This window comes from Diachasmimorpha longicaudata, chromosome 16 (genome assembly GCF_034640455.1).
Source record: "Diachasmimorpha longicaudata isolate KC_UGA_2023 chromosome 16, iyDiaLong2, whole genome shotgun sequence".
NCBI classification, from domain to species: domain Eukaryota; kingdom Metazoa; phylum Arthropoda; class Insecta; order Hymenoptera; family Braconidae; genus Diachasmimorpha; species Diachasmimorpha longicaudata.
In genome coordinates, this window is record NC_087240.1 from 4,393,111 (window position 1) to 4,408,274 (window position 15,164).

At 40.8% G+C, this 15,164-nt stretch overlaps 3 protein-coding genes across 4 annotated transcripts in view; 2 read left to right on the forward strand and 1 right to left on the reverse strand.

Annotated features, from left to right (window-relative positions):
* Positions 1-1,362: 1,362 nt before the first annotated feature.
* On the forward strand, positions 1,363-2,266 carry LOC135169893 (uncharacterized). The gene is made up of 2 exons (XM_064135279.1): positions 1,363-1,381; positions 1,669-2,266. The coding sequence occupies exons 1-2, from the start codon at positions 1,363-1,365 to the stop codon at positions 2,010-2,012; spliced, it is 363 nt and encodes a 120-aa protein (XP_063991349.1). The 3' UTR covers positions 2,013-2,266.
* A 4,063-nt stretch (positions 2,267-6,329) lies between these two features.
* On the forward strand, positions 6,330-9,406 carry LOC135169898 (uncharacterized). 2 transcript variants are annotated; one of them, XR_010300265.1, is made up of 4 exons: positions 6,330-6,997; positions 7,976-8,191; positions 8,275-8,937; positions 9,027-9,406. XR_010300265.1 is itself a non-coding variant. In XM_064135284.1 (3 exons), exons 1-3 carry the CDS (start codon positions 6,791-6,793, stop codon positions 8,440-8,442), a joined length of 591 nt encoding a protein of 196 aa, XP_063991354.1. In that variant the 5' UTR covers positions 6,330-6,790; the 3' UTR covers positions 8,443-9,406. The 2 variants fall into 2 exon arrangements, 1 of the variants encoding a protein (XP_063991354.1); XM_064135284.1 differs by having other exon boundaries at positions 8,275-9,406.
* Positions 9,407-9,505: 99 nt separating this feature from the next.
* The window catches only part of LOC135170262 (hemicentin-1-like), a 145,791-nt gene continuing 140,132 nt past the window's right edge, over positions 9,506-15,164 (reverse strand). The window contains exons 14-15 of the mRNA XM_064135943.1: positions 11,602-11,832; positions 9,506-11,511 (exon numbers count right to left, since the gene is read on the reverse strand). Of these exons, the coding sequence (XP_063992013.1) occupies positions 11,219-11,511; positions 11,602-11,832 (524 nt within the window). The 3' untranslated portion in view covers positions 9,506-11,218. The remainder of the gene's footprint in view (positions 11,512-11,601; positions 11,833-15,164) is intronic.

Consider the following 15,164-nt stretch of genomic DNA (forward strand, 5'->3'; position numbering starts at 1 on the left):
AGAGTGATTTTATTGGTGTCAAGTTTGCTTCTCAGACAAGACAATCAGTTTAGAACAGTCGAGCAATAGCACCACGTGAGAGGGGAGAAGTAGACAAAGATGAACGAGCAGTAAAAATTACCGAAAATAACAGGACATTTTAACAAAATACTTTAGGACAATTTTAATGCAATTTTCGGTGATGTTGCAACAAGCCCGTTTGATGAATTACCATTACGGGGATGCGGTTCGGTGTCTAGTGCTGTTAATTAACGGGTAGAACACAGGTACCCACGGGTGGACATAATAATCCACCATTGGTTATCAGGGGTTGTGCCAGTTAGAACGGGGGAGCATTTACTCCACTCGTCGTTAATTACGCAATTAGTGGTGATGTAATATTTGATCAACTTACCGGACGTTTTATATGTTCCATCCACTGGTGCAAAATTTCCCAGTCATTATTGCAGTCCATCACCGCTACCCAGGATTACCCGAATGAATCTGAAGTAATCAATTAGTTAATTGCAGTGAAGGCGAGAGACTGAACGGAAAAAATGTCAGAAATTTCTTAATTTCCGAAATATTTGAAAATTAATTCCAAAATTTCTGGAACGATTTTTCATGCTCTACTCAAATTGCAGGTATTGCCAGGTGAAATAACAAATTTCTAAATAATCTAAATAATAAATTCGTGAAAAGCCAGGGTGTCCACGACTGGTGGAGCCCGGGAAGTGGACAATGGTAGTCGGACAAAAGCGTCAGTGATATACGATCCTGCCCCCGTACCAGTGGTATTAAAATCATATTTTTAAGTCATCCAACCACCGCATTCCCTTCCAACTCCCTCACCCACAGTCCACCCCTGTCCTCACACCCATTCACCCCCTGCGGTTTAGCCGACTCTCTCTGTCATATTGTTTTTAGTCTCTCCACCGTTATACATCACCGATGAAAAAATTCTATAGGGGACGATCTGCAGACACCCCCAGAGAATTATACGATTTTGATAATTTCCAGGGGTATTTTGAACCCACTGAGTTTGTTGCATTGAACATAAAGTTTATTAGAAAAAAAATTAAAGAAATAACAATTCAAACGCTAGCACTTATTCTCCAGAATTTTTTCATATGCTGGAGCGACCTGGGGTGCAGATGGGAATTGGACACTGGTCTGATGCCAGGAGATGGGGTACAGGGACATCGTACGTACTCTTCCCGAACGCTTTTGGCCTCGATTTAATTGGATTTGTTAGGGGTAATTTATACCGGGGCTCCTCCAGCTCTGAATCGGAGCTCCAATTTGTAATTTGAAAAATACCACTGGGTTCTGTCCTGTTCTCCTCTATTCTGTGCTGCGGGGGGTTGAGTAGTCCGGGTATCGATGGGCTACTGGAGGCTGAGTGAGTCGTTAACTTTTTTTTTTTCGTGTTCTGGTGGGAGCTGGGTAATACCTGGCGTTTATGGATGAATGATATTCGTTCGGAGGTTAATGAATTTCGAGGGCAACTGCATTGATACTGGAGGAATTGTAGGGGATCATTAAATTATTTTAACGAAGTGCATGTTTGAATGCAAATCAGAGGGATTTTTGGGAGGTTTGGGGAAAGCCCTTTAAAAATTATTCTATCGATGTAACGAATGGATTAGCTATTTGTGTATTAATTAATCTATTTATTTCTTTCATCAGGTCCTCGTTTGCGGTGTTTTGCTCCCTCTCCATCAATTGTAACACCGAAAATATTTTCAATTAAACCCTCCCCTCCTCTCACAGCATCCCCAGGAGTAGTGTCAGCCCCTCTCAACATCTCCAACTTCACTCAAGCCTTTACAAACCCAGTGCCAATTCCAATCGGTTTCCAAAGGCATTGGCACAAGCCATCCCCCAAAGTACATTCATACCCTCGAGTCAGCGACAGACTTCGCATCCTGGCCTTTCGGAAACTTAGATTACAACTGCACTCCACTTCTGCATCATCCCACCATCCCTTTATGAGCATTAGCATCTCCACGACGTTCCAATTTTGGTATTAAAGGGCCCAGGACACTCACCAACGTCTTATCCATCTCAGAAATAACTGGAGCCACGGTGTTTGTCTCGGAAGGGCTTCGGTGAATTGAACTGATCCTAATTTACGACCGCTGGAGTATATGGAGACGGTAACGCCAACTACAAATCATAATATTGAGTTCAGATGGGAGAGCTGGCTGCTCGTTCATCGGTTTTGGGATTTATATCGATTTACGGAAACTGCAAGGTAAGCAGAGGGTTACCAACGAGTGCTGGAGGGAAATGCTCGATACACACACTGTCAGACCAGTATCTGTACTAATGAGAAAGCTTTGATGGGAGAAGTCAAGCGGAAGACTTCAATTATCTGAAGTTTTTGGATTTACATGAGAGGTAAAGTGGGAGAAATTCAAGAGAAATTGAAGATTATGTTGGAAACCTCAACAAACGAATCCGTTTCATTATTTCATTCTTCCCATTACTCCACACGATTAGTCCATTCCATTATTCGATATGATTTAATCGATTGAAAGAGTTTTTTTCCAAATTAAATTAATAAAAATGGAAAAATTGTAGTGGACGAAAACAAATTGGGAGAAATGATGGGGCTTTTGTGGTCCATTTTGCCCTGCTTGTTCCTACATTTAATAAATATTTTATTGACTCGAATGAAATCAAGTTAATTGCAGAAAAAATTATTCAATTAAAATAAATCATTTTTTTGCACGTCCGCCTATTCCAGGGAAGTCATATGATTATTACTCCAATTATTATTGCTAATAAATTTGCCCCTACTTGCCCCCTTTAATTGTCCACAATTTTCAATGCCCCCACCTCCCCTTCTTCATCAATTAAAACCGAAAAAACGGGCTTTTCAGAGGGCTTCCACAACGAACGAAGAACGAATGACCAGAGCACGTAAAAAAGCTCGTGCAGACCGTTACCATTACTTCCCGTCTTTTTCTCGCTCCTGAAGAGTTAAAATATCACGTAGAAGTGTTCCCAAGTGTTACAGGTACACCAGAACGCAAAGAACAAAACTATTGGAATGAAAAAGGAAGGTAGAGGGGGAAAATCACAAATTATACTTTGTCGCTGGGGGTAAACGAGCGACTCCAACGTCCCCTGGTCAGCCGTTTTCCTTTTTTACTCTTCCATTCTCTCATTTCAATCGCATTTTCTCCTTTTTCCTCATTTTCCCATGAATGAGTTTTTATGAAAACGGACTCGGCAAATATGACACGGGGCTTAGCTCTTATATTTTTAGTTGGTTTTATGGATTTTCAGAGGGGAAATTACTGATTGGGTGATTTGGTAAATATTCCAAGGAAAATAAAATAATAAAGTACAATAAATATGATTATGTTATTGCTGTTATATTTTTAAAAGATTTTTTTGGGATGTTTTTTACATGTGATATTTGGAGAAAAGTTAGCGATTGACCTGGTCGGAACTCCCCCGGGGAGGACTCCAAGGAGGGAGAGGGCATTATTTGGCTGTTTGCCCAAGGGTCAGGGGATTTCACAACGACACTCTCCGTTGGTCACAATTAAGGTGGATTTTGTACGTGTGTATTTGGGACACATATATTCCGCCTGAATTCGATCAATAATTTAAAATGGAATGAAGTCATTTCGTTTTTTGGAAAGGGAAGCGTCAGGGGAAGGGCTGCCGAAGGATTTTTTTAGGGAAAATTAGGGGCTCGATTGATAATTATGGTGCATTTCGGAAAAAAATTAGTCAATTTTGTAATTCGTAATCTTATAATGGAGAGGAAAGTAGAATTTACTTATCAACAATTTTTAATAAAATTTAAATTTGGTGATTTCCGAGCAATTGAATTACAAATGTTCATTCGGAAGTTAATGAATGTAATTTTTTTATTTCAAATCTGTCTCCGAGTTCATATATCTATCATCAAATGCTTGACATTCCTGATGATGATAGTCACGCTAATACCTCCTACTAATGCCGAAGGAATTCCTTGATTACACAGGAAAATAATAGTTCAACTTCTCACATCTCTCTATTAATCATCATGAATAGTTTCCTGACGATTCTATCAGTGATTCCTAAGACAAGTGGCCCCTGCAAGTGTCGCCAGTAAACAATTAAAATTTTTTAAACAATCAGAGACGACGGGGTTTCATTTGTGCCCTCACCCCAGTTCATCCTGTCCAACATAAAAAATAAAAAAACGTAAATACTCCAGAATCCACAAGAGTATTTAACTATTGAAAAAAAAATACCAGGCTATTTTTGAAAATTTTCCTCGCCTAAAAACACAAAGCAAACTTCCCCCCAATTTTCCAATTTCTCCCAAAAAATCATAACGAACATTAAAACCCCCATTACCGCATGCGGTGTCCGGCAAAAAGCCTATCAATTCCCTGAAAAACGTACCGTAAAACCCATCTCTATATAAAACAGAATAAAAAGTATCGTTCAAAGTACACCAACGTAAAAGCTATCCGATTAAAAAATATCTGGTGGCTTCCCTCATCCCCATAAATGAGATCGACCGATAAGAGGATCCCGGTATGGCTATAGTGTAGCCTCTAATGATTCTCCGGGTCAGTGCACCATGTGGGTAAAAATCATACTGTAGCCATGAGAGCGAGCTCTAAGTCAACGATCCCAGGAAGATACGTCCGATAAAATGTCGGTGAAGGGGGTGGGTGGGCATCGGGGGAGGGAAAAAAAATGAAAATAGCTGCTGCCTACACTGGGCTATACATCGTCGTCTCGAAGATAATCAGGTCGGACTTTCCAACTTTCCAGCGTCATTACTATACCCAGAGCTCAGGGCTTCAAACCCCTCACCTCCGGTCGACGAGAAAAGAACATCAATAACCAATTTCGTAAAACCAATATCGCGAAAATTAGTTTCTTACGTTCATCCCCTCGGTGTGGAGGCTCCAGCGGGTGTTGCACCCCATTCTCGTGTCCCTTAGTTCAATCTTAATGGCTCGTTTCCTCGGGGACCCTGTCCCGGGATTTTTTATACGGCATTTTTGATGGAAATAAAATTACCGGTGGTGGGACATGGGAGAATATCTAGTTTCAGGAGAGATGGGAAATTACACTATCAGCATTATTAATAACTAATGAATTTAGCCATTGAATTTGTTAATGAGGTGGTAGAATGATTAATCAGTCGGTTTTTCGGTTAAAAAAATTCACTCGTCCCTAGATTTCGAGATACTCAGAAAAACTGGGCAATAATCCAAATCACCCCTTTTTCACCCCATCGCTACTGAAATGATAATATTTTTTCAATTTTTCATAACTGAAAAAACATTGAATGGATTCTTCACTCGGTAGTATTTTTCCTCGTGATTAATCCGCTAAAAATCTCCATATTATTAAAACTTTCATCGCCCCTTGAATTTTTTAGGGTGCCAGATGGAATAGGGGGTGGTTGGCGAGAATTATGAGGTTGGAGACGCCGTCAGGCGCTGACGAATGCCGGCGCTTTCGTCACCGTTGGATACGCGATTTCCTCGGGGTCGTTAATCCTACACATCTTCCTCACTCTCTCGCCTCTCACTTATGATTCTATTTCACTTTTTCATGAGTTCCTCTGATACCAAAATGCACGAGTGCCAGGAAAATGGCTGAGCGTTCGCGGAGCTAGAGTTATAACCAAGGAGTTCAGGGTTGGAGCTTGATGAGCTGATGGTTCTGGAGTTTTGGGACCTCCCAGTTGTCGACGAAGGGGTCAGGACTTCTGGGATCCCTGGGGGAGACCCGAGGGGCCCTCCCTGGAAGAATCCTCCACCGATCTTTGGTGGATCTTATTATATAGGTTTTTAGGTATTATATATTATATGTTATATACATTACCGGAATAATTCTCCGAGTATATGTTCCCTCGCATGCGTTAGGGTCCTGAACCCGTTCGATATTCAAGTATTCAATCAATAATTTCTCGTTCTATCTTCTCTTAGAACAGTGAATATCTGAGGGCATCATCCATATGAAATCACCGCTCAGAGAGGTTTGAAAATCCTCATAAATATTTTCAAACTCAACCGAATGTTTTCGGATAGATAACATTTGTCTGTGGAATCTCATGCACTTTTCATATCCCATTTCTCCGCCCCAAATCTATAAAAATTTCTAAGTGCAGAATTATTTTTCATAAAAATAGTCCGGCTGTTCTATAAAAGTCTCTCACGAGTCATCGTTGACTCATTTCTCTCCCGATGTCTTAAAAGCAAGAACACGATGGTCACCTTTTAAAATATGGGTTTGAAAATATTCTACGGTAAATTGACTCAAGACGTCTTATGCATTTTTATGAAAAAACCCACCACCGAGTCCTTTGGAAGCTCGCAATTCCAAAAAATATTCTTGATTGGAGAATATTCACCTTCGCCCCTGACAGCTCCATCAGTCCCTCACGTTATTGTCCCCCTGTTCGCCCCCTCCGTCGCTCCGAAAATACAAAAAAATGAAATATACGGTATGAAGTGAGTGACATTGCCGTCACACCCACGAGACATACGAATTTTGCATTGGGAATCACAATCGACAGGCGCGGGCGTTAAATTTCGGGTGAATTTATCGAGTCCACTAAAAAAAAGTCCTTAAAAAAACCGAAGCGATGGACAGATCCGTCTGAAACAAGGAAAACATCGACGGAACTGTCCGCTAACGTCATTTCAGTTGTTCTCATGGAAATGTTTGCAATGCATTGACGATAAAAAAGAAATTTCTTTCCTCCAATTTTGATATTTTTTTTTATTCCACTATTTTCCACCATTGTTTGGAGGGGTGAGCGGAAGGGTGGGTGAGAATGAAACGTGGTGTGCAGAGTGTCGCCAGGACGATTAATCTGGCCCAACCGAAGACCTGTGCTCGCCCGATTAAGCTCGAGAAACTAGTGAATGAGGAGCAATTAAATAGTTGTGTCAAGGGTGGTGCATACGCTTGCAATTCACCCCGGCCTGTCACTGTGAGGGTCTGCACCAGAAGGGTTTACGAGTCTACATGTGCTACGAAAGTAATTTTCCCCCTCAGATCATTATCCCTAATTTTTACCCCCGAAAGAAATTCATTCATGGGGAACTTGTGAAACGATCACTTTTCATTGTAGACTAGTATCTCATCTAGGAATTCCTGAATTCACCTACAGCAATCTCCCAATATTTAACACACCTGACACTCACCTCCTCACATTGTCCAACTAAAACTAGAAGTGGTCTCGGAGGGATTCAGTCGTCATACTCTTGTCCCACGTCGTCGCCTCGTTGTGAGAGGGACGACAGATGGCAACTGTAATTCGTGAATGTATCCGGGGAATTCAGGATGATATCGGTGTATCCTCATTCGGAATTAGTTCCCTCGGTGTGATGCTATCAACGGTGTGTCAATGCCTCGTGTAACAGTCCTTCAATTCCCATCGATATTGCCAACACTCAACATTTATTTTAATTTTAACAAGGATAATCATAATTCGGTTTAATTGGAGAATAAAAATTTATCGTTCGTTAAATATCGCTTATATTTTTTATTGGTGTATCTCGGGAATGATTGATTCGACGAGGAGATTTTTCAAACATTTTTTAATACATCGGGAGAACTGATAAAAATGTAATGAAAAATTAAAATGAACAAAATTTTTTTGCACATATTTTTATGTGAAAAATAATATAACCATTGGAAATTTTATATAAACGCGTACATTTTTTTTTTCGGAAAAGTTGAGAGAATTTTTTAAATAAATGAAAATTGCAATTTGTTGTATTAATTTCACTTTTTTTAAAACCTGGAATTAACTTTAATAACCCCCTTCATTGGATTAATCTCCCAAAACTGTGTCTCCCGTATCTAAAACGTCTTATCCGATTTTCCCTTGAGCTTTCCTTCCCCGGATGATTTCCTAATTACTAAAAATGTCATATTTAACTCGCCTCATTTCACTTCACTTCTCTCCCCGGTCCACGATGACATCCTAATCAACTTTAAATTAACTTCCCAGATGTCAGACTGTCCACCAGCTGCACCGGTTCATCCCCCGCCCTCGCACCTCGTCACCGGTCTGAAGCTACTGATGAAGGGGTCGATAGTCGCGGGCCTCATCTACTGGACGTCCGCCGAGGGGATATGGGGCGACTCCAGTCAGACCGAGAATCTGTACTACCGGGCGATGGCTACCGTTGCTCCAGCACTCCCAGACGTCCCCGGGATCGAGCAAGTAATCCCTTCACTCATTCAAACGATCGGGTAATGATCCCTGTGGGTATTAACTGAATAATGAAATTTATTTTCACGATGAAGCTGCCTCGCATTGATAAAATGACCCATAACGTTTACGAGGGGTACAATCGTGCTGTCGTGACTCTCATGCATGTTTTAATTACTGTACCTACGGTAATGTCACAAAAAATACGAGATATCGTGTGCCCAGAGGACGGGGAAATGGAGGACGATGATGGAAAGAAATAAATTGAGGAATAAAATGATTTTGTTGTTTGGTTTAACGGGGGGTTTTAAAAAATTCTATTTAATCTCTCGGGGATTTCTTGAAAAATGGGTTTAGGAGACACCAACGAGCGTTTCCTCGTTTGTTAACATGATTTTCCCGTGAATTTCTGACTCAATAATAATCAATTCTAACAAATAGGCAAAGACCCTTTACGGGTTTAAGGGCCTCAGAGGGAAATTTCTATATTTGATATCAGTAGAGAAGTCTTTTTGTAGCTCAAAAACCTCACCACCAAAAATATCCCCTGACATTCTCCCCTAAACCCACTAGTTTCCAATTCCCAATAAATATTCAAAGCACAGTAGCTGATGGTAAAAGATATATTTGCCACATGTCCCACCTATTTCGTTTTTATCATTTTATTTTCATCCACAAAACGTATCCCCCTGCGAAAAAGAAACCCTACGGAAGAGGGAAGATGTGAGAAGTACGACTCCTCGAGACAGGAGTACAAGGTGAATGCCACACTGCGAGATTAGAATTCCTCACGAGTTTTATTCATTTTTTTTTTATTCTTCTTCTCTCTCCACTTCTTCCACGGCAGCAAGAGCACTCTGGAGATCTCCTAGGGGCTGCATCTTAAACGATTCTTACGACACGTCAACGTCTGGCTCATCTTATCTCCCTGTGTTACGTCCGGTGTTTCCACGATCCCTTATTTCCTAAGCATAGAAAATACAGGATAAAAAGGAAGTGGAAAGGAACAAAACATTGACGAGCGAGAGAAAAACAATGGGAAACGGGAAACCCCCATCAAACTGTCGAGTTGGCACCTCGGGAGGTAATTTTCGTCATATCGTGAGGCCATTCGGGAAATTGAAAATCAAATCAATGAAGATTTGATTCTGGAAATGGACGGAGAGTGATGAATTGATTGACGGCCTCCTGGGAATTTGGAATTAGTGGGAGAACGGACGATTTTAAAGGAAAAAGGAGAAATCAATTTTTCTCGGTAATTTTGTTCACTATAAAAAAATCTAGCAATGTTTCCGATGGAGTGAGGAAGAAATGAAAGACGGTGAGTGGCAGTTTGACAGTTAATAGTTTATTACAATTAAAACTTTATATATTATATACATATGAAGTGATTTCGAGACGATATGGAGTCCGATATGAAGGCGTCAAGAGGTCAACAAGTTTCAAGGAAGTTCTATTTACAAACAAAATCCTCAATTTAGCCCCAATTTTACTCATTTGTTTTATCGATTTTCAATCGATTATTGACGCTTCGATCGCCCAAAAAGATGCAACGAGTGTTTTTTATCTTAATTAAAATGTCATTAGTCTTTTCTCAGAGTTGTCTCATTCAGTTCGATATCTCATAACGATTATATACAATAATATTCTAGTGATTTCTAAATTACTAACAAGTTTTCACTCGTCAAACTGTCATTCTTCGGTTTTACACTGACGTGAATCGACGATGAGTCATTGTTCCACTTCATTTATCATTGAATATCATCACGGAATTCTCCTGGGGTTAGTTCTAATTTAATCGCTTTGAAGAAAAACAAAAAAATTATTTTGTTCCTTTTTGAAGAAGAAATCTTTGAAAAAAAAAATGTGAACCCTTTTTTTTGGCGTTGCGAAACTCCTGAAGTGGAGAAAAAATTGTCGAGGTTAAAATCCCGAGGGAATGCGGTTTTATAAAAAAAAGAAAAAGTAATTTTCTTTTTACACTTTGTCACATGGCACTTCCTAAATTCATTTCGCCCCAACAATTTTCCTTCTATTCTCCACCAAGTCACTCATACATTCTCCCACCCCTGCGCTCATGACATCTGGTGCATTTGAAGGAAAGGAAGTTGAAGAAACCTGGGGAGATGTAATTTCAGTGAAACGTCATAGGTTTGTTTCTCTCAATGGATTATGAATATGTAATTATCTCATGCGTGAGTAGCTTTTCCTTTCAGGACTTTCGATAAAAAAGGGAATTGAAATAATCTTTAAAATTATATTCTACACTTACATTTCCCTCTTTCCTCATATTTCCAGCCTTCAACATCTCTTTCCCTCTCGCACCATTGGATCAATGTTCATTCATTAATCGTAATATCGACATTCTCTCCTCTCCCTCCCACCTCAAAGAATCACTAGAACTTCCAGACCTCAGGTAAATTACCCCAGACATCAAGTTTCTCTCACTTTTGACTCACAGAATCCATTTCATCTGTCTCCCAATTTCTCCGATTGCTCACAATGTTTAACGCGCCTCCACCATCAATCTTTCTCGATGCTAAGCCAAGTGTGTGTGAGCGTTGAGAAATCCCAACTCTCTCCTATCACGTATTTCGTGGAAAAATTCGAATTGAGAATGGGTCTGGGTTACATAATTGGTTTGTGGTAGCTTTTCAGAGTATCGAATGGAATTGTGGCTCACTGGAGCAAAGCAGTCACCCCCAGAGTCACCCTGACCCGAATAATAATCAAAGTTTATACACGTATGAAAAACTTGCTCACAAAATTTTCAGCGAAAAATTCTATAGGTGTTTTTTCACAGCGGATGAGAATTATTTCCTTGGGAAATAGGGCCATAGATTCTGTGGAAAAGTGTCTGTTCCTATTTGGCTACAATGTTTGTTGTCTTTTTGTCAGATTTTTCCACCCATTGAATCACATTTACCATTTTTACTCGACGACAGCGACGAAAAAATCGTTCAATTCATTCGAAAAAGTTCTTGAATTTTTTTTGTTTGACTGATTAATATTTTTACCGTCAATTAAAATTTCAATAGCTTAGACACAGCTTTCGGGAAGTCTGTTAGCCATTAACCGTCTTTTGATGGCCTCACCATCCAGACATTCGCCGGCGACGAAGACACCTTGGCCAGCACCAACCACAACCCCTGTGATTGATGCATTGGAGAGGGTTGGTATTGTGCTTCTTGAGGGGAGTCTCAGCTCTGTGGGACGACCAGTGAATTTGTGACAGAGTTCGTCGATGCTCGGGGTTGGACCCGGTGTCACCCAGTGGCCACTAGGGTAGCTCACTGGGTAGCTCGGGGGGCTGACTTCGACGAGGTGACCCTCTGTAGCAAAAATAAATGAATAATTAATATTTCTACTGAATATTCTCCCTTCTCTCTGCGTCTGATTCTTCTCAAATTGATTTTGCTTACCAAACTTGTTCGGAATAACGTCTGGATCCGTCTCGACGGTTTGCTGGGGACTCTGGTTCGGATACTGCTGCGTCGGTATTTCTCGCAGTTCAGCGGGTTTTTCGTGACGTGGTTTGGATATTCGTTCTCTCCGGACCCTCATGACAACAACAAAAACTATGAGGACGAGCGTCACCAGAGCTCCTACGATGATACCAATCAATGGAGACAGTACCATTCCTGCGTCTTGACCTGTTGAGCAAAAGAAAGGTCCAGAATTATGCGCAATTCGATTTCTGATTGAAATCGAATAAAAAGGAGAGAAAAGTAGTGGGCAATTGTTCATTCGGAAGATTACCCATTATTTTAATGAAGCAGTTGTAATAACGATTAATTAAGCTAATTAAAATAAAAGTCCACGAATCTACGTTAAAGAATAACAAGACAGGAAAATTAGACGAAAAAAATGGGAACATCCCGGGTATATCTTCGGGTACCGTGAGACTTGGCCCGGTGTTTTTGTTGGATAATTAACGAAATTGTTGGCGTGCAACGGGCGCTCGCCCAACGGGCCAACCACGATACACCAGCATAAACCTCCACCGAGTGGTTATTGCCTTGTGGTCCTTATGCTCGGGGTACCACCGCTCTAAATTCACGTGGGACTTGCTCCAACAAGTACCTGTGCTGCCGTTGTATATATGGGGTATCTACCACCTTATGTAGGTGAATTTATGTGTCGAGGAATGTGTCCAAGATGTCTCCATCAATTCCAAGGATTTGGATCAATGATTTCTACGGTTATAGCTCAGGAGGGATCGGGAATAAGTCGAGGAAAATATTTTTACCGATAAAATTCTAAAGTCGTAGACATTCACAGTTCTGTAGAACTCTGACTCCCCAGTACAGAAATAATTTTAGGAACAAATGAAAGGTTTTGAAATTAACAAATTAATAATGAAAGTTCAGTAGCAAAAGTTGTAATAATAACGTCCGAGTAATTTGATATCTTTCTCAAACAGTCCCAACAATTAAATTTATTAACGAGACATGTTTTTCTTGGATTGCACCGGTGTCTGGCCACAGCCGGGCCGAATCTCCTTTTCAGGAGTGAAGTAGTCTCTTAATGAAACCCATGCAGTGTGACTGCAGACATTTCCTTTTGCCAGTACAGAACTCGAGAACTTCACGTCCTTTCATCCTCATTTACCGTCACACCTTCGATACCACTCTCCACGAGCCATGAAGACGTCACAGAGGTTTCCAGAGCCGTCCTCAACTCGTAAAATTTGTAATGTGAGTTTAATCGAGTTTTATGGCGGGGGAAGACATCGTCGAGTAGCTGTAAAGATAAACCCCCTCATTTCCCTTTCCCGGTGGAGTGAATGTAACTCACTCTGGTATTATTTGTGTTGAACATTTGGCCCAGATTGCGGATATTGTGCGAGTTATTTCCATCAATCTCGGCAATGAACCGTTAGAATGAGATCAATCAAAGTTGGATTGCTCTCGTCGTTGAGGGGTTTATTGCGGAGGGTTTCAGGTAAAAATTTTAGAAGACGTTTGTAATGGCTCAATTGACGGTCAATTTTGGAGGAGATTTATCGATTTTATTGGTTGTCGATGACATCAACTTGTACAGCAATCATTTTAAAATCGAGTTCTCTTCATTGTTCCAACGATTCAAACATGACAACGTCATTTTAACGAGAACTGTCAGTTTAAATTCACTCAGTCACGATAAATTCCCACATTTGGAACTTTATTTTCCGCAAATAAAACAATCGAGTCTTTTCCAGTTCTTCGTTTCATGAGCATCTTGTTCGTCTCGACTCTAATTGTATTTCAGTGTATTTGGTTTCTCCGAATCAAACTTGAGACAGTTAACTGTATCAATGTCTCTTCGAATCCCTCCATGAAGCTAATCGAATTAAACTCAATACACTTACAGCTCGCCAAATTTTCGTTTGTACGTCTTCTCGTATTCTTGACACTGATAGTCGTTAAGCCAGAGTGTAAAACAGATATCGACGTATCAACGTGATTGGAAATTGTATCCCCTATTCTGGAAATTCTCCATGAAATTCCCTCTTCAGGGATAAACAAGTTGAGTGAAGGGAATAAACAATTTCCATTGAACCTGTGACAGTACATCTCAATTCCTTTCCAACAGCTGACTAAACAATAAATACAAGTACAAACGACATAATTGAACAAAACCAATTTGCTATTTTGTTCCCAACAAATTAAAATACTCGTAGCAAACGAAAATTTTTATATCGTCGTCATTAATCCTGTTCACGACTGAAAGACCCGAAAGTGTCTTCCATTCAAAATTTTGAAAAGCCTTTCATATAAATTCCGATTCATAAATCTTGCATTCAACTTTCCCAAGACCGCGTCAGCCCCTGAAAAAAAAATTTCTCCACTTTAATCCACGAAGATAATGCACAAAGAACTGTTGGATCACCTTGAAACTTCTGTTATCACGGACCACCAGCTGTGGTTGTAGTCTGAGCTGAATCCTATAGGTCAATGCAGCAAAAACACTGGTGTTCTTTCAGGAAAAACTCGCTGAAGCCCCTGGCCAATTAAGTCGATGAATACCAGCGATGTTATCATGAATAACTTTCCAGGAATTATTTATTGATGAACCCTCAGGAGCGGAGGCTTCAAGTCTTCACCAAACCGATAGGTAATTTTGCCCGAAAATTCCCCACCAGGTACCTTCACGCGATAGCCGATAAAACGTGTAATCGTCTATCTACGGGGTAGTTCACCCTATCTCCCTTCTCCGAGTCTCCTCAAATAATTTCCCAAAGTCCCTCAAAACATTGACGCAAGTGAATACAGTATTAGCCATTGGCTCACAGTTGAATGATACTCTGCAATAATCTCTTATCTCCAGTTGGCTGATTGTCGCATACGACTGAGTGAGGCTTATACGTGGGGTGAGGTGGGGGGGTGGGGGTTGGTCTTGTGGCTCTATCTCAATTATTGCAACTTGGCAAGTCGCATCCTCGTATATACTCCATCGACTCCCCCTCTCGTCCTGTCGTCTCCTTTGCATGAAAGACCGCTGGATCACGCCTAGGTGAGTAGTTTAACCCCCCTTGAATCAACCCCACCCCCTTCCACCCTCTCGTCAACCCCTCAAAACGTGCCACTACACTTTCTTCCAGCCCCGGCACAGTCGATGTGGGCCCCGTTATCTCACGCCCGTTATCGTCCATTCCCTTCCACGACGTCGTTATCCCTAATTTGAATTTCCGCAGGGCACTGTTACCAAAATTATTCGGCTGCAATCCACTGTATCCTGGTTGCACTGTCTTAGAGAGTCAATGGAGTTTCCCCACTGGTGTTTCAATGCCCGAGGGATTCAAGCGATTCAGGGAGAAGTTGGAAATTTTTTGACGTTGACGTTATTAATTTTAATTAGTGATTTTGTTGTATTCGTTTAAAATGAGAGTACATTGGTAGTCTCGGGACTCGTAAATTTTCAAAAAAATGGGACAAGGACTGTTTTACGGGCCTAATCATATCTCTAGAAAAAACCGCCCCCCTCCCTCTTCCCGTCATTCCAA

Bases quoted from the DNA above. Each gene is read 5' to 3' on its own strand.
- LOC135169898 (XM_064135284.1), top strand. From the start codon at position 6,791: ATGAAACGTGGTGTGCAGAGTGTCGCCAGGACGATTAATCTGGCCCAA. The intron at 6,998-7,975 runs GTAATTTTCCCC...TTAACTTCCCAG, and splicing joins AGTCTACATGTGCTACGAAA to ATGTCAGACTGTCCACCAGC. The intron at 8,192-8,274 runs GTAATCCCTTCA...TTCACGATGAAG, and splicing joins ACGTCCCCGGGATCGAGCAA to CTGCCTCGCATTGATAAAAT.